This window comes from Pezoporus wallicus, unplaced genomic scaffold (genome assembly GCF_028554395.1).
Source record: "Pezoporus wallicus isolate ANWC-B61680 ecotype Strahan unplaced genomic scaffold, APGP_CSIRO_Pwel_v1 contig_3817, whole genome shotgun sequence".
Classification (NCBI taxonomy): domain Eukaryota; kingdom Metazoa; phylum Chordata; class Aves; order Psittaciformes; family Psittacidae; genus Pezoporus; species Pezoporus wallicus.
Window position 1 is genome coordinate 11,093,574 of NW_026635157.1, and position 26,616 is coordinate 11,120,189.

Below are 26,616 nucleotides of genomic sequence, written 5' to 3' on the forward strand. Positions count from 1 at the left end.
AAACAAAAATCTGGCACCAAGCAGCACTGATTGCTGTCTCAAGAAATTCTTTTAGACAGAAAAAGAATTCTACAAACACTAGACAATGCAATTTCTTATGCATCATTTACAATGAACAGCAACTTTTGCCTTCAATGTAATGCAGATCCTCAGGATTTTAAACTGGTTCTTATCTATATTGAACTAATGAAAAAAGACTTTTTACATGCTAATTATGCGTGCTATGAGGTTACACCTTTCACACCCAATAAAGTCAATGACAACAAAAAGTTTCTGTCCATAAATGTAAACATCTACACAAGTAATGCTCAAGAACAGACTGTGTACCTTAGATCATTCTTCATATGTTAGGAAAATCAATGTTGTAATTTCTTCTTTTATTGTGTTATTATGTTATTTATAATTTTTTTTTTTTTATTTTCACTCTATAGGTTTACTTGATGTAAACAGTATATATACCCCTATCATAGAGCTGTTCCCCTCAGAAATGTGCCTGAAGCTTTCTGTTGGAATGGCTTTGATGAGAGAAAGACTCAAAAGACTCAAGGTCAAAATTTGCTGTAAAAACCATAGTTGTGTTCTCAAGCACCTTCCAGACCATGCCAGGTGATCATGATACGTTTGTGAGATGGCCGCTGTCTTCCATTTCAGTCTTCAGAAATATCAATAAATGGATATTTTGACAAGCAAGAGCCACTCGTTTAGCTCAGATCAACATTAGCAGATTTCACGATCTGTAAAATAAATATTCTAGAGCATCCAGCTATAAACCCATGGACATGGCACATACAGGTATCAGTGATGAGACTTGAACAAGGCAGGCAGAGGAACATGATTCTGTACTGGTATTATTTCTGAAATTTTTTTTATTTTTTTTTTTTAACAGATGGATAAACTGTGAAAAGCTTCAGAAAACTAGTTATGTGATAAGAACAAGAGAAATTTCAGTGTCTGATCATTAAAGACAGAATAGAGATGTTTGCATTGTTATTTAATCCTGAGTACATAAGAAAAGAAAAAAAAAAAAAGAGACAACAAGGCCTGCATGAAGGGTATTTCATTTTGGAAATAGGCAAGACATTATTTCTATTTAATTGGAAAATGAAAGTTCCTAGTGAGACTGCAGTTCATATATATCTGGCAGAAGAGTCACGAGTTCAGAATTCTAGTTCAAAAATATAAACTTACTTACAAATTTGAGAATTCCTGAAATTTCAACCAACAGAAAAGACATGCTAGTGCAAGCAAGGACTGTAATTGAACTCACATGGTCTTATTCAGACCCTTTATAAGCAGATACTTTGTCAGCATGATAAGCAGCATTGTATCACTTATTCAGTTCTTAAAGTAGAAATTTAGCTGTTAAAACCCAGTACTCTTATCAAAGAAACAGAGAGAAGAGGAATGCAGGGCAGGCATGGGAAACAACAACAGAAAATGAGCATTAATAATTCTACAACAGTGCAACCAAACTCTCTCTCTTTACGTTTCTTTCACAAAGTCCATGGCCCATGCAAGGAAAGGATACTTTTGTAAATTTTATTTTCAGGACTTGCAGTATGATTAACCATAATGTGTCACAATTTACATCCATACAGTAAACACAGAATCACAGCTCTATGTCATTCCTCTGGCTGTCACCAGCAACTGTGAAGCAGATATAATTATGAACAAGCTACTTTTTTCTTCTTGCAACTTTGAGCTTTTTTAAGAACATTTTTAAAGTTCTACTGACCTCTGTAGACACTAAAACACAGCAAAAAATTCTGACATCTGGAAAAGTGAACTTGTTTACATGCATTTATGTAGCAGTCAGTCAATCAACTCCATTTTTTAATGAAGCATTTTTTCCTTTTGGCAGAATTATTTATTTGTATTAGAAACATGCATAATTTCCAGGAATAGATTCTTGTATTTATGTGTAGATGCTTCATGAATGACTGATCTTCATGGATATCATAGGTAAAAGGAAAAAGGATTTGAATTGTAAATTGCAGCTTGCAGACTCCGAAATCTCACTGCAGAGTACTCTGGACAGTATGTTGAAGACCCTGGAGATACTTCCTTAGCTGCCATTTGAAACCAGCACAAATAAATGAACAAAAGACAACAAACTACAATATCAGGACTCATCTAACAAACGGATTAACAATATACAAGTGCTGAAAACAATAAAGACATGTAAGGAAAGATTTTACTTTAATATACGGGATGGCTCACCTGAAGCAGACTTTTTCATCTCTTTTCAGCTGCTTTAGGGAAACACCATCTCTCTTTTTTAGAATGGTGAGATGGGACAGCTGTCTAGACACTGATGAAGAGCATGTGAATTTTGCTAGAAGAGATGAACTGAACAGAGCTCTTAGCAAGGACAGAGAGAAACCAGATGGACCTGTGAACTTTGAGCTTGACGTTTGCCACCAGGATCCAGAATACAAGTCCCCAGCTCCCCTGCCACATGCCCAGGTCAAACTGATCACCAGCTGGGAAGCAGGATGGAATGTAACAAATGCCATTCAGGTAACCTTTTACTTTCCCACTCATTACAACCACATTTGAAAAACCTGATCATCATTTGGCCTGCTTTATTTTTCTTAACTGTACCATCATTTTCCAATATTCTAAAAGGTTTCTATAAATTTATCACTAACATATTTCAACCTTTCTGCACAAGATTAGCAAAATCTTGTGCAGAAAGATTCTGCTAGGCAGAATCTTGTGAAGAAAGATTAGCACTCTGAAAAAAAAACAAACAAAAAACCCAAAGTTTCAAAGTGAAAACTTTTGAAGGGAAAAAGATATGTTAGCTAAAGTTTAAAAAATATTTACACCAAGTGAAAATGAAATGGTGATGATGGCATCTGTTGTGGAAGTGCACATGTTATCTTTAGTAAGTATATTTGAATGCAGTGATAGAGATGTTTGATAGAAACGCGAGGTAAATATCTAATAAAAAGAGGATACTAAGATCCAGACTGACGTCAGACATATATTTACTGACATGTAAGTTAGGCTAAATTTAAATTGGAGCATGAAGCATGAGATGTGTGATAATACTTGTCAATGTTAAATAATCAGGTTGAAAAGACTGAAAGCATTTGGTGCCAGCATTCTATGTGGAGTTTTAGTATCTTTCTGTATCCTTAAATTTAGCATTAAACATTTCAGATTCTTTTTCTCACTTCTCATGATTCATTTCCTTAAATAATTCTATGGTTACCACTAGCTTTCTGTCTGACATGGTAGAAAAAAGCAGTATCCACAGATACGTCTAGTCCCAGTAACTGTTACTTAAACACTTTTGTCCTGGTTTCAGCTGTAACAGTTATTTTTTGTCCTCCCCAGTAGCTGGTGCAGTGCTTTGTTTTAGCTTTAGTCTGAGAACAATGCTGATAACACACAAATGTTTTAGTTGTTGCTAAGTAATGCTTACCCTGATCAAGGACTTTTCAGTCTCTTCTGCTCTGTCAGTGAGGAAAGGCATAGGAAGCCAGTAGGGAGCAGAGATAGGACACCTGACCCAAACTAGCCAAAGGGCTATTCCATACCACAGCACATCATGGTGAGTATATAAACTGGGGGAGGCACCCAGAAGGGACCTGTCACTTGGGCTGAATATAGGTCAGCAGGTGGTGAGCAATTGTGTTGTGCATTACTTGGGTTTATTGTTTTTTTTTCCCCTTTTAGTTTTATATTCTCTTCCCTTGTTATTTCCCTTATCATTATTATTGGTAGTACTATATTGTACTTTAGTAATTAAACTGTTCTTATCTCAACCTGTGGGGTTTACATTCTTTCGATTCTCCTCCCTATCCTGCCTGGAGGGGAGTGTGTGTGAGTGAGTGGCTGCATGGTGCTGAGTTACCATCTGGGCTTAAACCACGACAACTTTTTATCCCACTTTAATTACAGAAAAATAACTTTTCCAGTGCCACACAAGTCTGTGATTATGCTGATGAACATTTGTTTATGTATCCAGTTCATCCCTCAGCTCTGCAAAAGAGGAAAAAAAAGACATATTTCTAACCCAGCTGTATTTTCAAACATGAGCTCCACCACATGAGAGCCAGTGCAATAACAGGGCACAGTAATATATCATACTCAGAAAGCGTTCAGCTGTGAATAAAAGCATGAAGTTCTAAAATACCCCAACTACATTCTAGTAACACATTTTATCTTCAGTCTTTCTCAGCAGCATCTAGTCAGGACAGGAGTCTGGGATGAGAGCCCACTGTTGTCTCTCTGAGCTTTGCCTTTGATTTCACAGAAGCCAAGATTTCATTCAATGTCAATTTTGTCAATATTTGCGGTATGACCTTTTGGCAAGTCACATTCTCTCTCACCTATTGTTTTTCTTTCTGAAAGAAAAAAGTAATAATGCCTCTGTAAAAACATCAAAGTGCCTAAAAATTCCTGAATGTCATTATGTACACAATTCCTATTAATTATTAATATTATAGCTTCCAGTTAAAAGTAGACAGTAAAAACATAATCAAACATACATGTGACTTTTTAAAACCAGGACAATTTTAAGCTATATTATCCAAACAGATCAGTAACTACAGTCTTAGTAAAAATTGTCAGCATGCTGTGTGTTGCATACTGCTATTGGATCTCATTTGGTGCAATATTTTAGAAATCAGCATTAGAAAGCAGCTGGCTACAGCTTAGGAGTTTTTCTCCTACAGCAGGCTGAGGACAGGAGCTGCAGTTTCATTAACTGAAGTGTCCCAACAACACATTGTGAAACCAGGTACATATGTGAGTAAGCAAGTGTCCTGGGTTCAGCAGTAGCAGTCATGTTTCTCCTCCTTGGTAGCTGGTGCAGTGCAGTGTTTTGACTTTCGGCTCGGGAACAGAGCTGATAACAAGGATGTTTTGGTTTGGCCAAGGACTTTGTGAGTCTCATGCTCTGCCAGGGAGGAGGGGAAGCTGGGAGGAAGCAGAGACAGGACACCTGACCCAAACTGACCAAAGAGGTATTCCATACCACAGCACGTCATGCCCAGGAGGTAACTGGGAGTTAGCCGGAAGGGCTGGGAGACTGCAGGGTTGGAGGAGGTATCGGTCGGTGCTTGGTCGGGCTTGGGGGGCGAGTTATCGGTCAGCGGGTGGTGAGGTGTTGTATTCTGTTCCCTTGTTATTTCCTTTATCATTATTATCATTGGTGGTAGCAGTAGTGATTTGTGTTATACCTTAGTTACTAAACTGTTCTTATCTCAACCCGTGGGAGTTGCATTCTTTTGATTCTCCTCTCCGTCCCTCCGAGAGCAGGGGGAGGGCAAGAAAGGGGGGGAAGTGAGCGAACGAATTACCTGACTGGGTTTAAACCACGACAGCAAGTATGTGAATATGTACACATATGTACACATGTACGTATTTTTCCTATTTCCAAATACCTTGGCATTCGGTTTAGGAACAAGGCTAGAGAGCAGAGAAAGGGAAGGGCAAAGCGGGGAGAGGAGGAGAGAGGAGAGAATATTGAATGGGCATCTGTCAGGAAAAAATAACAGTTTGAAGAAATTCCTATGAATAGCTTTGAGGAGAAAGTCAGAGTTGTGAACAGAATGATTAAAACAATCCAAACGTTCTTGACTGGTGAGGAGAATCTATGCTAAAATGGAGTCCTTTCTGCCCTACCCAGTGGAAACGGCAGAAGTGTTTTGCATGGCAATTAGAAGTAAATATTTCAGCAGAATTCTGAAGTGTTCTAAACTGTTATTCTGGTGAATACAGTTAGTCTAAAAGTGAGATTCTATTGCAATCCAGATTTCTTATAGGAAAAAATTAATTTTGGTCTCTGAAATGAAACACAAGGGTTTTCTTAGAGTGTTTTAAATGCAAATATTGTCAAACAAACAGGTAGAGATTTTTATTTTGGTTTTCACTTCAACTGAAAATATATGCCCTTTTGGTGACAATGCTGTATGTGTAAATGATTGCTTCAGACATTTAAAGTTTCCAGGGAAGCATGCTTCATATTCCAACACTGTACAGGCAAATGAAAACCTGTATCCAGTTAATCTAGGTAAGGACAGAGACCATAAAGCTGAGTGGATTCAAAAGAGAACATGAATGGCATCATCTGGCAGAGTGATGCATGTTTCATTTGTTTGTATATAGCAGTAAAAGGCAAAACAAAAATCATGCTAACTTGCAGCGTAGTGCTGGATAGATGAGCAAAACAACAGTCACAAAGGAAGAAGATAGATAGTTAAATTCTAATGGCACAGCATTTCACAGCAGAACCAAAGGACAATAAAGTCTATTTATTTGCCAACTACATGTAGGAGGATTGTTGCAAACAGTATGGAGAATGTTTGTGCAAGAAAAAGAAAGCAAAATTGGAAGAAAAAGGCATTCAGTCTAGAGTATCAAGAAGGGGTAGAAGACAACAAAGAATGGAGAAAAACCAAGACAAACAAAGGGAAGAAGTGAAATAATAGCAATAAGTGAAATATTCTTCAACTGAGCATAACTGTAATTTGCACCATTGTGAGTCTATCTCCACATAGGTCTCAGGTGCACAAATAAGTTTAAAAGTGCAAAAACATCAGCCACTTTATCAGGCAGTTCCAAAGTGCTTTTGTTATTGTGATGCATATACAATCTTTAAAATACAGTGTAATATAAGCATACATTTCTTCTCTGGATGCTTGGTAGAACATGACGTATCAAAGCATACTGAATGTGCATCTGATACCCACTGTCGTCACATTTTGTCTCCTGTCTTTTACAGAGGTTAGGTTGTACAAAATTAGAAATACCTATGGCAGAGGCAATTTTATTGTTCCATGATCAGAATAACACAATAGGGTGCTTGTCTATTGTGAATGCTTCTAGGAATAACAATAATGCAATTACTATTACTAATAATTATTTTAAATTGTGTCAATAATAAATAATTCTTACAGTACTGATTATAAATATGCTCATTATTTTCTGTATACTGTACATTAGTTTAGGAAAGACTCAACACTTCAATAATCACCATTTTTAAAACCAAAAGTGTATGTCTGTATATACTTCACAGTGTGCTGGATACATTTCCATATTGGGTTCCAATTTGGCTCATTTTTGTTTAACTCTAAAAGATTCACTTGAGAATATCTCATAGTTAATATTTGTTTTTCTATGATGTTTCCTCTGAGTGACCTGCCTTCAACTCTCTAATATAGATTGAATCTTTAGAGTTTTGAGTATCCACAATTCCCAAAGATTTAAGTGGAAAACACAGTCATGTTGAGAAACGGAATTAGCAGATATGCCCCTGAAGATATAAAGGCAAACATATTTTTAAGGTGGCTAAACACCCCTCCCATTACGCTTTACTGACAAGATATTTAAGCATTTTCTAAATATAAATATGTACACGCTTTTGTGCTTAGAAAGCAAAATGTTTTCTCCATCAGGTCATTAGATGTACAGCAATACGAATCTTCTCATCCTCAGCCTTGAATAATTTAGTCACATTTAACTAAACAGACACTTAGATCTTGACTGCAGTACTTGATCTTAAGTATTTATTTTCCAGACTTGAGAACAAAGGTCAATCCCTTCTGGTGCCCAAAGCAGTAAGTTCCTTGAATTATACATTGAAGCTAAAGTCATACACTGAACTAAATTGTAGAGACTAAAATGTCTGAGGGAAATAAACTTCTGCATTTCATGTCAAGAGGTAGTATTGAGAATTAAAGGGAGATGACCAATGCTAGTGTCTAACCTAAGACCAGTAAGTAATTCAAGTTTCCAAATGGAGCTAGTCCAAATAATCACAGCACAAGTAAAATTCCAAGACTGTAGGACTACTGTGGTGCACATAAAAGTGCCAATTAATGTGATTTTAGTGGAAATGCACCTGCAGTACTGGCCAAATTTATTTTTCATAGGTTTGCAACCACAAACCCACATAGCCACAACTGGAGACCCAAAAAAAGTCTGGAGCCTAGTGAGAGTCATCTAAACTCAGATCTGTTTTTCCTATGATAGAAAGTCACCATTATGAGATGCATTTGATAAAAGATGTATTTTAGGGAAGAAAACCCTGTTGCTAATGTGTGTGGCTTGATTTTCTCTTTGGATTTTTCTCTTGAAGGAAAAAATAAAAGATTATGGGCATACATCACTACTTTATGTAACCTTTTATTTCAGCTCAGATTTCTTTAGTTTTGTGCACATATTCATATAGCACAGAAAAGGCTGCATACAGGGTATATATTCTCTCTATTCCCAACCCTGCTTTTATCACAGAAGCTTTATATCAAAAATGTGTTATCCTGCAACAACGAAATTTTATCTACTTCACAGAAATCTCTTTATTTGACACACAAGCATTGTGCAGTGGGCTGATTTTAAGTTACAAAAGTAACTACCATTCCCATAAATCTCATTAGAGAATGCACCATATCGGTCTACTTTTCCCTTGGTCAGCTGCAGACACTAAAAATGTTATGAAGCCAGAACTCCTAAACATAGAGAGGTGGCTCATCTAAAATTTGATTCTTGTTCTAGGAAGAGATATTTGGATTGTTCTCATGGGATTTAAGTTGCTGTTTTGTAGGTTTTGCATTTTATGTTGTTTGTCACATCATCTGGGCAATGAAGAGATGGAGGGAGCATTGAATGGATTTACATCAGCATATTCGACTGTAACAATTATGGAAATGTTAGGAGTGGCAAATCAGTTTTCCATAGCTCCTCTGTGTCAGATTTGCCAGAAAGTAGGAGCTGTGATATAACTACTTCACAAATTATTCCCTGGACATACAGACAATGCCAGTATAGGGACAATTGGTTCAGAGAGCACCATTCTAGCTCCTGAAGCATCCCAGAAACAGGTACATGGGTTACACAAGTAACGGACCAAAACACTGCAATTCTTGCAGCCTTCTAGGTGTTAAAATGACTTATTAAAAATCTTTAGAAGTTAAAGCAGTCCTTAGATTATGTTTACCCACACTATGGGCCCAAAATTTCCTAACAGATGAGTTGCAAGAGAGTTACAAGAGGACCTTGAAATATTTTAATAGGAATATTTTAATCACATTTTTGAACATAAAAATAGGCTTTTGAACATAAAAATGTTTTTGATCAAATTTTTTTTTTGTACAAATATTTTGAACATAAAAAAGGGCCAACTACTACCGGCTTAATAGACACCCTGCTGAGTGACAGAGGTATTATTCACAGGCACATTAACATATATTTGCAAAAAGGGTGTGTCAGTTTGCATTTCCCCCATGACATATATAAAATAAATGGTATATGCAAGTAACACTTTAGAAACCTGAACATTGTGTATCTGCCTCCCAGACCTCTATTTCTCTCATCATTAGGAAACCTTCAAACCATCCAGGGGATGGCCTGCCCTGGGGGTGTTTTGTCTAAAAAAACCTTTTGAATTGGTAGGTAGATAACTAGAAGCACATGCGTGCGACACCCCTGTATTTGTATTTTTCATTGCAAGAATTTTTCATAAGGAAAAGTATTAATTAATACACAAGGTCACGACCAGCTTCCTGTGCTCTATGCTGTTGTCCATAATGAGGAACAAAACAAATGCTGGTGGTCTCTCCTGAACTTCTGCCTTATGCCTTCCTCCCTGAGGTCATCACTTGCAGCAGACTCAGGCTCTGAGGCCTGCTGCAGACACACCATTCACTGCCTGCAGCAGTATGCAATGACAGCAGAGTGTGTTTTCCTGGGCCAACTCAAGTTCACATCTTGTTTGGATCCCCCTGCTGCCCACATAAAATATTGGTTCCGCAGTCAGTGGAAGCAGCTAAACAGAGCTTTTACTCTGCTGTCTGCCTGTATTTGTTTCCTGTTATCTTAACTGTAGATTTTTAATTCTTTGGAGAAGTGACCGTCTTTTTGTACTTTGCTTGCACAGTGCCCTACAGAATGAGATTCCAATAAAGGACTTCCAGGACCTCCAATAATGAAAACAATTTATTTCTATTTTACAGAAACTCTTTACAAAATGATTGTTCAAAGGTGGCCTGTGATACACCAGTTGGATATTTGATTCAATTTCCTTTAATTTTTTTTCTGTATAGAATGGATTCCCCTTGCTATTGGGACCCATTGTAGGGGCGGACCACAAGATAAATCAGCAGACAAATGTGAAAAGAGTACTTTTAGAATATTCAGCCATTAAAATGGTCATTCCATCTTAAAAATCCTGATGGTCAAGAAAGAGAATGACATAACCATTATATCAAAGATAAATGGATAGTAGCGTTGTGAAAATTATACCCTTTTAAACAGTAAATGTTACCAAACAGGATCAAGTACCTGTCGGCCGCTTGAAAACGATGATCACTTTATTCCATGGGAGAATCTAATGTGCTATCACTTGTTGCAGAACAAGGATCTCTGGCTCCCTCAGGTGAAAGGAATAGCTGGTGTACGTTCCCGCTACACTAAAATAAAGTAATCTACCATGGTTTTTGGTCTCATCAATCCCTGAGATCACCTTTAACAACCTGAATGAAAACAGATGGTACAATTTCTCCTTTTTTAATCCATGGCAGGTCACATGGGATTTAAAAACACTATTATTAGTCGACTCTGAACTTTTGTATCTATCTGCTTACTTTATTGTTGTGCTGGTATGTTTAACAGTTGTCTTTCAAAACAAAGCCCAAATTACCTATTATAATTATTTATCACCCTTCTCCAGCTGAGATAATTTGTACACTTGTGCCTCTGTATAGCACGTACCATTAACCAGGTATCACTGATGGAAAATATTATTCTTTAAAGTGTTCTTTGTGTCCCTATTCTTAAATTTATGAGGTGTGTAACCTCAGTAAATTTGCTTTAATAAACTGTATTTAGACATATAATTTCTCCCAACCCTCCCAAGACAGCAAGAACATAGTGACAGGCAGCAGAAGGTAAAATTTTTGTCAGCATTCCTTTCTTGGTTTTTGTAAACTTCCTTCACTTCCATTAGCAAATTTTCAGACAGGAGCTCATTTTTTTTTTTTTTCATAAAAAGAAAGAGTGAGCCTCAGGTTTCATGAAAGAATAAAGGTTGACAGGTATCAAGGAAATAAGGCTCAACATCTGCAGGTGTATGTGAGAATTCAGTACTGAAAGTAAGGACATCTGAATTATTATAATGTACTGATAGAATCAGAAATAGTAATGTTGCTGTAACAGACTTTCCAAATGGTAAAGCTTCTTCTATAAAACCCATAGATGGTTAATCTACAGTTTACTTCCATGTGTGTAATTTCTGACAGCATGAGATTCACTGAAATGGCACAAGCTCTGTCTGAATGAACAAATGGAGCTATCTGAGAAAATAGAAAGCCCTAAACACTGATTACATATGGTACTGAAGACGATATATTATAACCCAGTTTTAGCACAGTAAGCTGTATAAAATATTTTGTCCGAAAGCCATATAAAAGATATTGACTTCTATTTGCATGTGTTCTCCCTCTTCTCCCCACACACACCATGTTTCTTGGGAGGCAATGTTTCTCTGTAATCTTGGCCAGTGGCACTAGTTTTGCCATATGTATAACACTGAGTTCACTAAATAGCTAACAAAAAAAAATCAAATTTAATATTTACTTCTTAAAAATGTAAACATAGGAGTCAGAAGAAACATTCACTTCAGCTCATATACACATACTCTGCTATCCATTTTGATTTCTCTCAGTCCATTTCTTGAACTGACACAAATAGCAGCACCAGCAGATTATGTTTTGTAGGTACCTAGAGCAAGCAGTGTTCCGGTTGTTTTGTGTTATCAGTAGCAATGGTAGCTTCAGCCTTTGCCTTTACTGTACATGGGTGTTTCCATTTACAGGGGTTTTTACTGTTGTTTTCCCCTCTAGAAATGTGTTTGATTCAGGCTAGTTTAGTTCCTCCCCGATACACAGGGCTTTTTTTTTTTTCTCCCTCTTTTAAAACCCAATGTAGTTTGATTATTTCAAACTAAAACTGGGTATTTCAGAAACTATTAATTGTTTGTTCTACTGAGGCTTGGAAAAATGTGAATCTGGGCATAAGAATGTAATGTAAGAGAGTTTTCTTTTGTAAGAAAGTTATCTTCTTTATAAGAAGTGATCTTATTTTGTTGTTTATAATGATGGTTGATTCTCTCATTTTAATGTTTGTATTTTACTTAGAAGTTGTCACTGAGGTCAATTCTATCTCACCACATTTTAAAGCCATTCCCTTGTCTCGCTGTCTGCATGATTTCTGCAACTCCAAATGACATCTCCTCAGCCACCTTCCCTTAAGGGATTTAAAAATCTTCTTCTAAGTTTTAATTGGGATCTGGAGTTTAAAATGAATTCTCCACTCCTGCTCTTGTTGCTTCTGCTTGCCTGCTGACTTTTTTCACTTTTGCTGGGAAGCCAGCTGCTCTCAGAGCTCTTCCTTTTGTACTTTTGTTTGTTGTCATCTCAAATTAAAAATAATATACCTGAAGAAAACTGTAGGCTTCCCTCTGCTGCTTGGATGGGATTTTAGAAGCTCTTTACTGTCTCCTAAATTGTGAGCAGCTGCCATTCCACCCCTGAAAGTTTCCTTTTCCAATCAGAAAGGATAATCAGCTGCATAATGCATACTTTCCCTCTAGCTTTCTGCTTATGCATATAGTTAGATATTTCTGAAATCCTGTTATTTTTCCTCAAAGACTGTTGCTCATCGTATTCTCCTACCCCTTGTTTCTACCTCGTATGTTTCACAGCCTGATATCCTAGTATTCTCCAGTTTAGCTGGTGACACCTTTTCCACCTGTTCCTGGCTAGCCTGGTACAGTCACATTACCAAGTTACCCAGCTTGCTGCTCTTCCTTTCCTTTTCCAGGGCACCTCACAGTCTCACAGCCTTCATAAAGGAATTCATCTGACTCTACAGATGACATAGAGTGATAAGCATGTCTGATGGAGATTCACAAATCCTAAAATAAATGCCCTATACTGTTGGAATTAATAGTCCTCCAGTGATCCTTCTTTCTACCCATCATTTCCAGTAACTGCTTTTCCAGATGTAGCAGATTAGCTTTACTTTTTGCTGTATTTAGATAGGTGAAGTTAAGAATCCCATTCCTAATAAGCATGCACCAAAGCAAGGTAGATTGGTCATGTATGTCTTTTCTGTTACTGTGTGTATTGATTCATTAAATGTTTGGTTTAAATAGAAGAAGTTTGGTGAGATTAATCCAATTCATAGATGTTAAGAAGTGATCATTTCCCTGAGTACAAGACAGCAAAGCAAGCAGTCACTTTGGTGACTTTAGTAGCAATCATTGAGTTTTCACTTAAAATCCATTTATTTCACCTCATGAATAAATCAGGATTTGGCCTAAAAATCTGAATGTGAGAAATGAAAATTGTTTAGAAGAAAGGAACAGAAAACAGATGCAGTCTTAAAATACATTTCTCAAACATGAAATCACTACAGCTCGCAACACTGAAGTATGAACAAAGGAGAGATCCAATAGAGCTGAGGAGCTTTTCCTGCACTGGGATCAGGTTAAGAAAAAAAAATATTTTAAAAATGCACAAACTTTTACAGCAATCACTAAACTGGCTTTGTTTTAATAATGAAATAAGTAGGTTTCTCTCTATTCATGAATAGATTTTTGTATTTAAAAGTTATGAATAATCAAGGTCCCCAGTTTGTTAGCCCAGAGATCCTCGGCTGTTGTTTCCAGACAGCATCCTGTCTCGAAGTCTTTCCAGTGTGGCTGCAAACCAAGAAAATATGTTTTAAAAAGGGAGGAAAAGAAAAAGAAAATTTAGAAAAAAAAAACAAACAAACCAAACCAAAACACCAAACAAAACAAAACCAAAACCCACAAAAAAAAGGAATATGACTTCATAACTCCAGTACTTCTGTTCATGCACCAGTAGAGGTCAAGAATCTCTGTGTCACAGTCTGTACAAACAGAATGAGAAATACCTCCTCAAGTAATAATACTTCAAGTATTTTACGTCTGGAGACCTCAAAAAGGCATCTTCAGCATGCATTTTATATGCCATATGCTGGGTTTCACAATGCATAACTATATAGTACATTCACAATTTATTTTTTTGTTAAAGAAGAGCTTAAATAGCTTTGCTTTTATGCTCACTACTCAGGGAATGCCGGAAAACACAGTCACATTTCTTTTCTGATCTTCAGTCTTTCTCTTTATTATACATATTTGGGAATGTTTGTCTAATCTACTTAAAATTAGGGTAATTATTCTACTTTGTTGAATTTTAAGAATGATGTGATCTTTAATGTCATTATAGGAGACACCTCCATTATGGGAATTCATTTGCTACCTCAACTTCATCTTTATCTGTGCATGTTGAAATATCAGCCATAAAAATCAGTTGCTGCATCTTTTATCCTAAGGGCAGAAGCCTCCAGGGTTGCCACTGAAGTTTAACTCAAGTTAAGAGAGGAATGACAGTAGAGATTTGCTGTCTATACCCAGCCTAATTGTAAGACAGCATCTTTTCTCACGTATTTCAGAAGAATATACTGCGATACTCAGTATCAGTTTACCGATTTCTAGAGACCAAAAAAAGAAAAATAGTATACCACTATTTATGTCTTTCATCCAGGCTATTAACTGTATTCTCTCCAGGCAGTGCTCTAAGACAAATTTCCCCTTTATATGATGTGCTCTGGGAGCCATTATTGCTTGAGGAAAAGTCCACCTAAAATCAGTGTCTGGGTCTGTGGTGAGGAAAGAACAGGATAATATTAGCCAGGGGAGGATTCAGTCACCTTTTATTCAGCATGTAGTCATGACAAATCCCGTGCCAGTTTTCAGAAAATATAACGCAGCTTCCAGAAGATGTAATCTGTCTTCTTTTTCACCTCTCAGAGGTGCATAAGGTTTGTTCCAGGGCAAAGTTCTTTGTAATATGGGTTTGGGTTTTTTACCCATTTCCTTTTCAGCCTTACTTGTCAAAAGTAACAAGAACTGTGTCTTGTCCCATATAGGCAGCATTCAAGAAAAACTCCTAACAAGCTAAATGCTTTCTTCCAGCCAGAAGGTTTGAACTTTCTATGCACTTCAACTCTTCCTTTTGTTATGTCAGCTCACACTCAAATGTAAGTTCTTTGGCTTCCCACTGCTTTGCTTCTAGGCTCTCAAAGCTCCCTTTCTCCCTCCCCTCAAGGTATTTGACCACATTTTCATGGAAACTCACTTGCATGTGGCTGTACTGGATGTTTTGAGCACTTGCCTGCCTTCAGGTGAAAACCTGAGAATGTGTGATGAGCTATAATGTGAGAAATAAGTAAGCAGCCAGTGAATCCATGTTGCTTACCATTATAGCTTTCAAAATGTTTGGTTTACTTCAGACTGCCTTACTTTTTTATCTATTTTTCCTCTCAGCTACATAACACATAATAAAAGCCCTCATTTTTTCACCAAATCCTGCTTTCTCCTCTGGGACCAAGCAAAATATGTTTTCTTAAAAGGTAATTTGCTTGGGAGATTTACTTTGTGTGATTTAGTGCATTATTGCAGACAGCTCTGAATTTATGCAAACTAACATTTTCCATCAAACCGTGCAGAATTAAGTATCAAGCATATTATTTTGGTTTTAGAACAAATATTTAAACCAATAGAAAAGCCAACAGGATCAGCTGTCACACTCCATAGAGCAATTCCTTTTTTTGTTGAGATAATTTCTTTCCTCTGTTCCCTTTCCTGATCTGTAGGAGATTTTTAAGACTAATCTGGTCACTAAAAGGAGAATAAAATGAGTGGCTTCTGTCAGTCAAATGGACACATTCATTTTGCAGAGCAGCCCATGCAACTTCTTTACGTGCTTAGCTTATCACAACATCTCCTGAGCAGTCTATCTGCCATATATTCTGCTTATGAGACTGGAAGGATTGACATAAAAACACTTTAAAAGTTTATTTTGGTATATAAGGTGATTGCAGGCATTAATCACAGAATAAATTCCTTAGCCACTTTCCTCCCTGCAGCTAAACCAGGTTGGCATTGGCAGAGAGAAAGAATAAGAAAAATCATGAAAAACAAGATTGCTGGGGTCTAATCCAACCATCCCTGAAGTTAAAGGAAGAGTTTTCACTGACATTGAAAGAGACATTCAAAGGGATCGATCTGCTGCTAAGGTCATACAGGCCATGGACAATATTTGAAGTTTTCCACAGAACAGCTTGTAGTATTTTTTGAATTCAAACTCAGCTGAGCTGTGAAAAAAAAAAAAAAAAAAACTTGAAGCAAGTGGGAAAGCAGATGAATTCTTTTCCTGGTTCCTGTAGAGCAGTGCCAGGAGTTTGTGTAGCCATCTAGGGAACCAGAAATTCTCACTGCTCAGAAGAAATAGGATATAACTGATATTGCAAGTACATGGTGGGATGATTTACATGACTGGAAATTAATAATAATTAGTCGAAGCAGGTTTACAGAAAAAGAGTAAGTAAAAGAAGTGAGGGTGGCCCTCTATGTTAGGGAGATGTTTCTCTGAGTTTGAGCTATTGTCAACAAGAAGTCTTGTTGACTTCAGTTTTAAAGACCTATACTGGACTTTGTGTGCAGTCTGTAGTAAAACATCATTAGAGTTTCTAAAAGTTATAGATGATAATTATCTAACACAAAAGGTATTGAACCTAGCATAAAGTAGTCCTATTCTGAGCCTCATTGCATTGAATGAAGATGAACAGACCAGTGGATCTAATTATATTCATTATGAGAAAACAGAGAACAATAATATATATACTTTGTACTTCAAAAAGAGAGAGTTCTACAAATCAGGAGAAAATTATGAGAGATAATTGTTTAGGAAGAATAAATACAGACAGCCAATTGTGAAAGCAATTTGAAAGTTGTTTAACAAGAATTTACGAGATGTCCAGAAGCCACATCTCATAATTAAGAAATAGTATGCCTGTGTGCTACAAGCCCTCCTACTTCAGGGGTAAAGTGAATATATCAATTAAAATAAATTTTAAAAAATAAAAAAAGGGAGAAAAAGAGAGTGAGAGTAAAAATTGTGAATTGTAAATTATAAATGAAGCATAGCAAAGAGCTAAAGGAACCAAAAAACTCTAGGGAAAAAGATATATCTCACAGGGACTAAGACAGTAAGAAAACAATTCTTAGGCATCAGGGAAAAAAAAAAAAAAAAAAAAACCTAGGTAGGGTTAGTGTAAAAATTTGAAACAGAAATACTAATAGTTGTATAAATTAAATATGAATGGAAGAGTGTGCCTCTATATGTGACTGTCTATACTTGTTTAAGAGCACTAGGAGAAACAGCAGAATAAAGTTATAAGGGAAAGTATGCATTACCTGCTACAGAGCACCATGTACATGATTTCCTTCAAATGGGAAGGTAGAAAAACTGACCCCTAGATAAGAGTTATGGGAATGAAGTAGAGGACAGTATCTGTAACACATGCCGATAAGGAAAACAAGAGTGTTGTGAAACTCGGGTATTTTGCCTAATATATATGAGGGATGAGAAAAGATATGAGAAAAAGATCCAAACCTGAATCCATTCCAGAAGACTATAGAAGGCAAATCCAAAATCCGTTGGTCATCACTGGTCAAGATGAACAACACAGACATGGTGAGCCCTTGACTGCCAGCATGCCTTGTCCTCCTTGGTACATATAAGTGATTCTCACCGAGCCACTAGGACATACACCACAGTGCTGTTGAGTATGTGGATGCGAGAGTGGGAAATAAACAGATTTTCTAATGTAAGATCACCTTCCACTTCTCTAAGCTCTCTCACTGAATTGTGCTACACTTATTTCCTACATTATCAGTAGAAGGATTTAAAATTGTTCTTAGCTCTGAAAAAAAGATGCATCTTCATAAGTAGTCTCTGTAGAAAATCAGAAGTATGTGCTTTTAGTACAGGAGAGCAATAGGCATTTTTTAATTTTTCAGGATGGGAATCATGCTATTTTGCAGAAGACATTTAGAAGTTAACTACAATACATTGTGTACATATTCTCTTGCCCAGAAAAAGAAACAGGCATATCTGACAGAAAATTTGTCTCAGCTGAGCTAACAACCTATCTTAATATAGGTGTGAGATGTAAATTGAGGTGCCTGTTTTTCCCAAGCTTGGACTTGGAGAATTAACTATTGGAAAACTACAGTTACTATTTAAAATGGATGTTAACATTCATCTCATTAATATTTTGAGAGCAGAATGCCCAGAAAGTTTGCACTTGGGAGGTGTAACAAAAGATACATCTGACCCAATAATACTCTTATTCAATCATTATTACACGTGGAATATTCAGAAGATTATGGATATCATTACAGTATTTTAAAAGCCAGTTCAATCCTAACTAGTGAAACCTGGCAACAATGCTGAGAAAAAGAATGTAATTGTTAATACAGACTTTGATTGATACAGAATAAAAAGTTAGGACTATAATTAATGCAAATCATTATGGGTTTGGAGAAAGAGTCCTTATAATCCTTAGTAAACACACTTGATATAATTCTTTGATGAGATTGTAATATAGACAGTGAAATATATTTAAGCTTTTTAAAGGAATTTTGACACATTAATACACAACATTCTGATTTTAAATTAGTGTAACAATAGAATATATCTTAAATGGATTATCAGCTGCCTAAGTTACAGATCCCAAAAAAGTAACTGTCAACATGTTTCTGTTGTCAAAGCTTCTACTAAGGTTAGCAGGTTATCTAGTAGAATAATTGGCATCTGGTCCAGTGTTATTCAGTGTAGTCAATAGTCATCTGGAAGAAGATAGATACAAAATCAGCATTGATCACAGGGGTGTCTGAGAAGGGAAAAACACCATGGAGGTCAGTAAGCAAGTAGTTATGTTATTGTGACATAAGATTAAGGGATTTGCTGTATTTTTAATCTAGTGATGATAAAGTTGTATCTTCACATAAATACTACATCAACACAGACCTGCATCAGATCAAGAAAATTATTCATTTTAAATTATAAGAAATGCTAAACAAGAAAATTATTTTGTGGAACTGTACTGTGAAGCAGGGTTCTTTAATTTATCTCCCTACTCTTCCAAGAAGATCCATGAAGGAGGATTTCTGGTATAGTTTATATGCTTAACCCATGTTCATGCAGAGAATCCAATACAGAGTTGGGAAAACAGTTAGGCTTAAATGAACTGTTCTAGTAGAGTAACTACAGATGGTGAGAAAAGCAATCAGAGCTAATTCAGCAGTCTGGCATATTAGCATGTGTTCTGCCTATTGGAGAGCTGTACTAACTGAATAATTTTCAGTTAAATTCTTCTTAATTTCTTATTTTCCCATATGAGTAAGTCTTAAGGTGAAATGTTTCTCTTGTTTTTTTTAGTATTGCTTTTTACTTAATTTTATTTTATTGTCTTTTAGAATGTCTCAACTCTGACTATGATTTGATCTTTATTTTTTAATTACCTTTCAATCAGCTTTGTTTTCCAAAGTCTCATTACAGGTTAAAACAGCCTATAAATGAAGCTTTTTACCTGGTACTAAAGAACTAAAGAAAGTAAAAAACTACTTAAAACTGAACATTATGGATCTTTTATATCATCTCAGAGTGTTTGGAAGTGCTAATTTATGCATTTTTCTAAACACATTTTATTCCCTGGGGAGGTGCTTGCCCTGAGGTAAAGTAGTGTCAAAGACTGACATTATGGCAGAAGGCCCACTTTTTGCATTCTACACTAATCCAGATAACTGGTGTTTTTAAACAGGCAGCCAGCCTTGCTAGTGTGGGAAACACTCCCACGTAGTTCAATTATTACAGTCAACCCATTAACAAATGCCAGAATGTTTTAATGTGCAGATGTAATTTTGAAATCCTTATCTGCTTGCTTTGTATTGTAGGTGGATTGGTAATTTCTGGTGGTAGCTTCTGTGCCTGGTGGTTTCTGCTTGGGGGTATTTTGACAAGGATAATAAATAGCTTCTAGCTGAGACTGACCTTTCCTTACATGCCCTTTCTGCTGTTGTCCTTGACTTTTCTTCAAAGCCTGGTCACTACTTTAGCCCTCAGCCCTTTCTTCTTTCTAGACCCAGCTACCTGTGGTGAAGACTACTCTGGATGTTTGATAAGCACCTCCACCCAGGCACATGTATCCATTCATTGACAAAGAACAGTCTGCTTCCATCCTTAGTCTAGAGGTAAAATACTCAACGTCTTGGAAGACAAAGGATGATACAGCCTGCTGGGCAAGCCTGAGGGTCCCTTCTTATACGTGTATAGATGGAGCAATGACAAATAACACACTTCTCAAGCTGAGCTGTGATAAAGGACAGTAAGGAAATGTTAGAGGTTAGAATTATGTTATGCTCTGATTAAACTGAAAATTAAGCATGAAAAAGCAGACACCTGTGGGGAGGACTGTAAATGGCTGTCTGTGATATTGTCTCTGGAAGACTTATGCTTTAGTTTAAGTTGAGGGTAGTCTTATAAACATTAATAGACTAAATTCAGCAGGGGAGTAAGCCACTGTATGGGTAAGGCTTATGCTGACACTTTGCTGCAGTTTAATTATACAGTGACCCTTTGGGTCAAGAGATACCATTTGAACTCCCAAATGCAGGTTAAGGGGAAAAATAATAATGCTGCGAGTACAGAACAAATAACATAAGCTTGCTACAACCTGCAAGAAATTGAGAAAACATCACTGTTCTTATGTTAATATGGAAGATTACTCTGTGGCTTTTATCTTCCTGATTCTTTCATAGACTTGTTTTATTTGTGATGCTTTTAAACTCAGTCTGTTATGTAAATGTTTTCCAAAGAATGTTTTCATAGGAAATAAATCATGTTCTGTTCTTTAGGTCAGTCAGTGAAAATCATGATTAAAAATGGCATGATATCAAAAGCTACTGCCACATGTATGCTACCTGCAGTCTGGATACAGCCACATATCTTGTCTTTTTAACAAAGTAGATTGCTAGATGGCAGAAAGGTTGAATTTTGAACACTTCTATGAAGTACATGTCAAAAGAAAGGCTAATTACACTGCAAGCTAATTGGGTCATGAGACCTGCATTGGAGCGGACCTAAGCAGTGAGGAGATTTGGGTGATTCAAGCTGTGTAGGTAAATATCCCAGCTCCTAAATGAAATGGCACCTGTGACTGTGACCTGCTAGAAAAGCATTTCTGTAAATGAAGTCCTTGAAAACAACCAAAATAGATATCTAATCAATATCTTCATTATTATATCAGCAATAATAACTGAGGTACTTTTTTTCAGTACATAAAGGCATAGACTTTTTGATCAAAATATACTAGGGCATGTATTTAGTATGATTCTTGCAGTTCTAATTCAGCTGAAAGCTGAAGATATCTGCATCTAGAGTGAAGCCTGGATGAAACAGGCAATGCTGCTCATTCATGTGATGGGCATTCCATTTTTCTCACTGACTTCAAGAAAAAAATACTGTTTTAATTTAAGGATTTCTGATCTTTCTTTTCTGACTGATGCTCATCCCACAGTCTGCCTGGAAAGCACTGCTATTCTGTGGCTGGAAGAATAGGGTAATACTTCGTACACATCAGTGATTATCTAGTGTTTGAAAAATTGCTTCTTTTCAGAGCCCTCCTTATGGGTGAGGCTTGGGATTCTTTGTATCACTTAGAAGAGGGGTGCAAGCTATAAAACCTACAAAGCTAAGACAAACACCTTCCTTCTTGATGAGCTCCACCAGAGATGGGCTCCTAGACTGCCCTCACAGAAACTGTCTGCTGGATACAAAACCTGGGGAAGCTGACAGAAAACACCAAAGACAGAGGCATGCCTGAAACACTTGTTTGCTGCATGGCTTCGTGTCCACAGTTATGGATGGAAAATTCTTCAGTGAAGATTTAGACCGTTAAACTCACCTCTTCTGCTCGGGCTCCTGAAAGCAGTCAGTGGCACTACCCACTCAGGAAGTTGGAGAAGAGTATGTTGCCCCTTCTACGAGGGGGCCTGTTTCTGACAGGGATTCTTGGGTTTTGCAGAGGAGATGGGGCTGCTCAGGTTTGGTCAGAAAAAAAGATAGAGTTTGAATGGTTTTGATCCAAATCAAGTCAGCTGCCAGGCTGGGATAGGAAATACAAGCACAAATGCCCATATTTCATCATGTCATTGGTGCTGTAAGAAATATTGAGGTTAAAACTTCTGTAGAACTAGTTAACTGTATTTTGTTTCCACCCTACCTTTCTTCAGTCACCAAGAGCAAAACATAACCTGACCAGTCTGATTAATTTGTATTGCTTAATTTCAGTTCTCAGAAATGTCACAGAAGCATCTTTCTTAAATTAGTACTTTTTTGAATAGCTATTGTTCAAGAGTTTTGTTGGTCTTGTGCTGATGGAAATGAAACCACATGAAAGTGTCATTTGTCCTTAAATACAGAGAAGAAAGAGGGGAAAAAAAAAACCCAAAGAAATACAGTGTTCTGTGAAACTAAAATGCCAATTTTTTTTTTACTGGATAAAACAAGTATAATCCTGTTTCTTTCAGAAACTGTTTAGTGAAAATTATGTCTATATGTTTTATATGTATATATATGTATATTTATGTATATATATGTATATACACATATATTATATGTATATATATATATATATGTATATACATATATATATACATATATGTATATATGTATATATGTATATATATGTATATGTATATGTATATTTAAACACCTAAATAAGTTAAACAGTCCAGAATCTCAGCTGTGAGAAGAATCACCTTAGTAATATACTTAGCAAGAGCAAAGGCTGCATGTGGCGTACAGAAACCGCAGAGGAAACACAAGCAAACTGTGATGTCATTCTAATGGCAATTTTTTTCCAGAGGTCTGTTAAAAATTTTTAGACAGAAGACAACTGTCATTACTGTATTTATCAACAGTGCTGCTGTAGTTTAACTCCAGCCAGCTACTAAGTACTATGCAGCCACTCCCTCCTCCCCCCTCAGTGGGATGGGGAGGAGATCGGAAAAAGATAAAACCCACAGGTCAGGATAAGAATAGTTTAATCATAATGAGAATAACAACAACAATAACAACAAAAATATAGGAAAAAGAGAGAATGAGGAACAAAATTCAGGGAACACAAATGATGCACTATACACTTGCTCACCACCTACTGACCGATACCCATCTCATTCCCAAGCACCAATTGGGGGCTTCTGGCCAACTGCCCCCAGTTTATATACTGGGTATCACGTGCTGTGGTATGGAATACCTCTTCGGTCAGTTTGCGTCAGGTGTCCTGCCTCTGCTTCCTCCCAGCTTCCCGTGTCCCTCCTCACTGACAGAGCATGAGACTGAGAAGTCCTTGATCAGAGTAAGCTCCACTTAGCAACAGCTAAAACAATGGTGTGTTATCAGCATTGTTCTCAGACTAAAGCCAAAACACATCTCCGCACCAGCTACTGGGAAGAAAACTATCTCTATCCCGGTTGAAAACAGGACAAATACTATTTTTGATTTGAATGAAACTTGTACAAATGCTGCTACAGTTGCTTAATTTTATGGATATTGAACCTGTTTCATTAATATGCATGTTGACTGAATAACTGCCTATGAACCTTCTAAATTGTGCTTCTAATCACACTAGTGTTAAATGTTAACTAGGAACCTAACTATATCATTCAGGCACATTCTCTTTTTCCTAGTTTATCATTATATGTGGGTTTATAGGAACAGTCCTTTTTCCTGATAATTTCTTTTATCATTAATAAACACATTTCTTACGATTGTTACTTACTTAGCTGAATGTAGTAGTACTTCCACCATGCAGTTAGGTAAAAGCAATGTTCAGTGGAGGTCAGGTTTGGGAGTGCACCTTCTAGTGAACATTCTGCTTCAGAGATTTTGTGCTATCTTTTCTTTTTCTTCTTCAGGGAATATTTGTCCTAGGATTGCCGTATGCTCTTCTCCACAGTGGATACAGTGGCCTGTTTCTTATTATCTTGGCTGCAGCACTATGCTGTTACACAGGCAAGATTCTAATCGCTTGCCTGTATGAAGAAAATGAAGATGGGCAACTGATAAGAGTGAGAGACACAAATGAAGATATTGCAAATGCCTGCTGTAAAAGGCTACCTCCCAAACTAGGTGGCATAGTTGTCAACATAACCCAGGTGATGGAACTAATCATGACATGTATTTTGTATCTGGTTGTCAGTGCGAACTTGCTGTCATATAGTTTTCCACATGTACCAGTGACTGAGAAAACTTGGTCTGTAATTGCATTTGTTACACTGCTGCCTTGTGTATTTATCAAAACTCTCAAAATTGTTTCCAAACTCAGCCAGCTTTGCTCCCTGGTCCATTTCATTATAATACTTGTAGTAATGACTTACTGTCTCACACAAATACATCAGTGGTCCTGGGCAAAATTCAGACTCTCCATTGAGTTTGAGGACTTCCTGGTCTCTGTAGGGCTGATCATTTTCAGTTACACTTCACAAATATTTCTTCCCACACTTGAAGGTAACATGAAAAACCCAGGGGAATTTAGTTGTATGCTGAATTGGACTCACCTTTTTGCTTGTGTCTTGAAAACAACCTTTGCACTGACAGCATTCTTGACCTGGGGTGAAGAGACAAAGGAAATTATTACTGACAACCTGCCATCATTTCTTGAAACCCTAGTGAATTTGTGTCTCTTAGCCAAGGCTCTTCTTTCTTACCCTTTGCCCTTTTTTGCAGCCACAGAAATTGTGTATGCTTGTATTTCTAGAGAAAACCGTTCCAAATACAGATCTCTACTATTTTCTCTGGGCATAAGAGGCTTATTTCTCCTGTTAACTCTGCTGATGGCCATGTTTGTACCACATTTTGCCATGTTGATGGGTTTAACAGGCAGTGTAACAGGTGCTGCTATGACTTTTCTTCTTCCTTCCCTCTTCCATTTAAAACTTAAATGGAAAAAACTATCCTTCTTAGAGAAATGTGCAGATATCTCTGTTTTTACTTTGGGTTTCCTTTGTAGCCTTGCAGGCATAGTTTGCTCAATAAAAAGGCTGCTCAAAGTGTTTGGAGGAGTGTAAAAAGATTTCCAGAAATCCAAATAAGGCCCAAATCTTGTAAATGCTTTTACACTTTTAGTCAGTATATAAGGTATTTTGTCACTAGGAAAAAATAAGTATATGCTTAAATGTTTGCCACATCAGTGTTTTAACTGTATAAGTATGTGGCTCAAAGCAAATTGGAAAATAACCTTCATAGCCAAAAAGTACAAAATTGCCCCTATCTAAAATACTGAGAGGAAAAAAGGTTTTGAAGTGGTTTATCATGAAACTAATTTTAAACTAATCCTATATGGTTTTGTTCATACATGACATGCCACCCTAAAATGGTTTCTGCAAATGGTCCCACCGATTTAACCAGAATTTCTCACAGGGTTAGATACTGTTCAGTCACAAAGCTATCAAATCTAGATATGATAGAGTAGCATAGTATGATAGAGTTTGTGAGAGCTATCATTGCAAACGGATGAGGTATGACTTCACATTATTGGCAGAATGTAATTCAACTTCTGAAGAGAATAAATCAGTGAATTAAATTTTTTATGTAAGATAAGTTCTACCACTTGTATTTTAAATGAGTAAAGCAAAAAGAGAACTGTTTACAACAGCTTTGAAATCCCGATTTTATCATGAGCTCAAATGCAAATAAAGTCAGAGTAAAATGGGCATCCTAACAGCTCACAGTCACAGAAAAGGGAATTTGTTCTGAAAAAAAGCTATAACCAATGACTGCAGCTTTTCTGCAAGTCTAATTCCAAAGATTCATGCCTCTGCAATGCAGTTATTCCATTGGTTGGTTTACAAGAAGTCCCATTGGTAGCATGAGAAAGTTAATATGCAGTTCACTTTCTCCCTTAGGCAGGAAATTTCTTTGATCTTCATATTTTATCTGATGATATCAAAAGCTCAATGAAGTAAATCAAGTTCAATAAACAGACACACAGTTAACTTCCTGTACAACTTGCTAGATCTTTAGCTTTTAAAGATACTGGCTTAATGAAAAGATCAACATTGTAATGTATTTCGTGTTAGTGATAAAACATTATAATCTAATCAGCAATCTAATCAGAGTACTGTAATGAATACATATCATGTTATTGTACTAAATCTATGTTATATTAGTTAATTAATGATTTGAATGAATAAAGTTTACATTTTCACTACGAACAATTTCACTCAACCTTCTACTGCATCATATGAAAAAGTCTTTACATGTAAAGATAAGACTGTATTATAGAGTAAAAAGCCCAGTAGTAGCCGCATAACTGAATTATTTTTCTATGTAGTACCTTAGCATTAACAATTCTGTCCTGTATGAGCACCAGTGACCTCTCAAGGCTAATTTGCTGAATGATGAGTACCATGCAATTAAACTTTGGAGGAGTTCGGGTAAACCTTGTGTATCACCCTGTTACTTTCTTTGCCTTCTAATGTACGCTTGTAGTGTGGAAGAGTGATTAAAATTTTATTAGAACACATTAATTGCATAATAACAAATACATTAAGAAAACTGAGGAAATAACTAGTCTCTTAGAACTTGTGTCACTTCTTTGGTACAATTCTGCAGTTAAATCCACAACAGTTTATTGATATTGAGATTTGTGCTGAAACAAATAGGA

General features: G+C 36.6%; 1 protein-coding gene across 1 annotated transcript; it reads left to right on the forward strand.

Moving 5' to 3' along the window:
- The first annotated feature begins 2,211 nt into the window (after positions 1–2,211).
- Positions 2,212–25,340, forward strand: LOC130597090 (vesicular inhibitory amino acid transporter-like). Its single transcript, XM_057405317.1, has 2 exons — positions 2,212–2,520; positions 23,867–25,340. Exons 1-2 carry the CDS (start codon positions 2,212–2,214, stop codon positions 25,016–25,018), a joined length of 1,461 nt encoding a protein of 486 aa, XP_057261300.1. The 3' UTR covers positions 25,019–25,340.
- Positions 25,341–26,616: the final 1,276 nt, after the last annotated feature.

What these genes read in the sequence shown, in the direction of transcription:
- LOC130597090 (XM_057405317.1), top strand. Translation starts at nt 2,212, where the DNA reads ATGGCTCACCTGAAGCAGACTTTTTCATCTCTTTTCAGCTGCTTTAGG. An exon ending in ATGTAACAAATGCCATTCAG is followed by an intron (nt 2,521 to 23,866) that starts GTAACCTTTTAC and finishes TTTCTTCTTCAG; the next exon opens with GGAATATTTGTCCTAGGATT.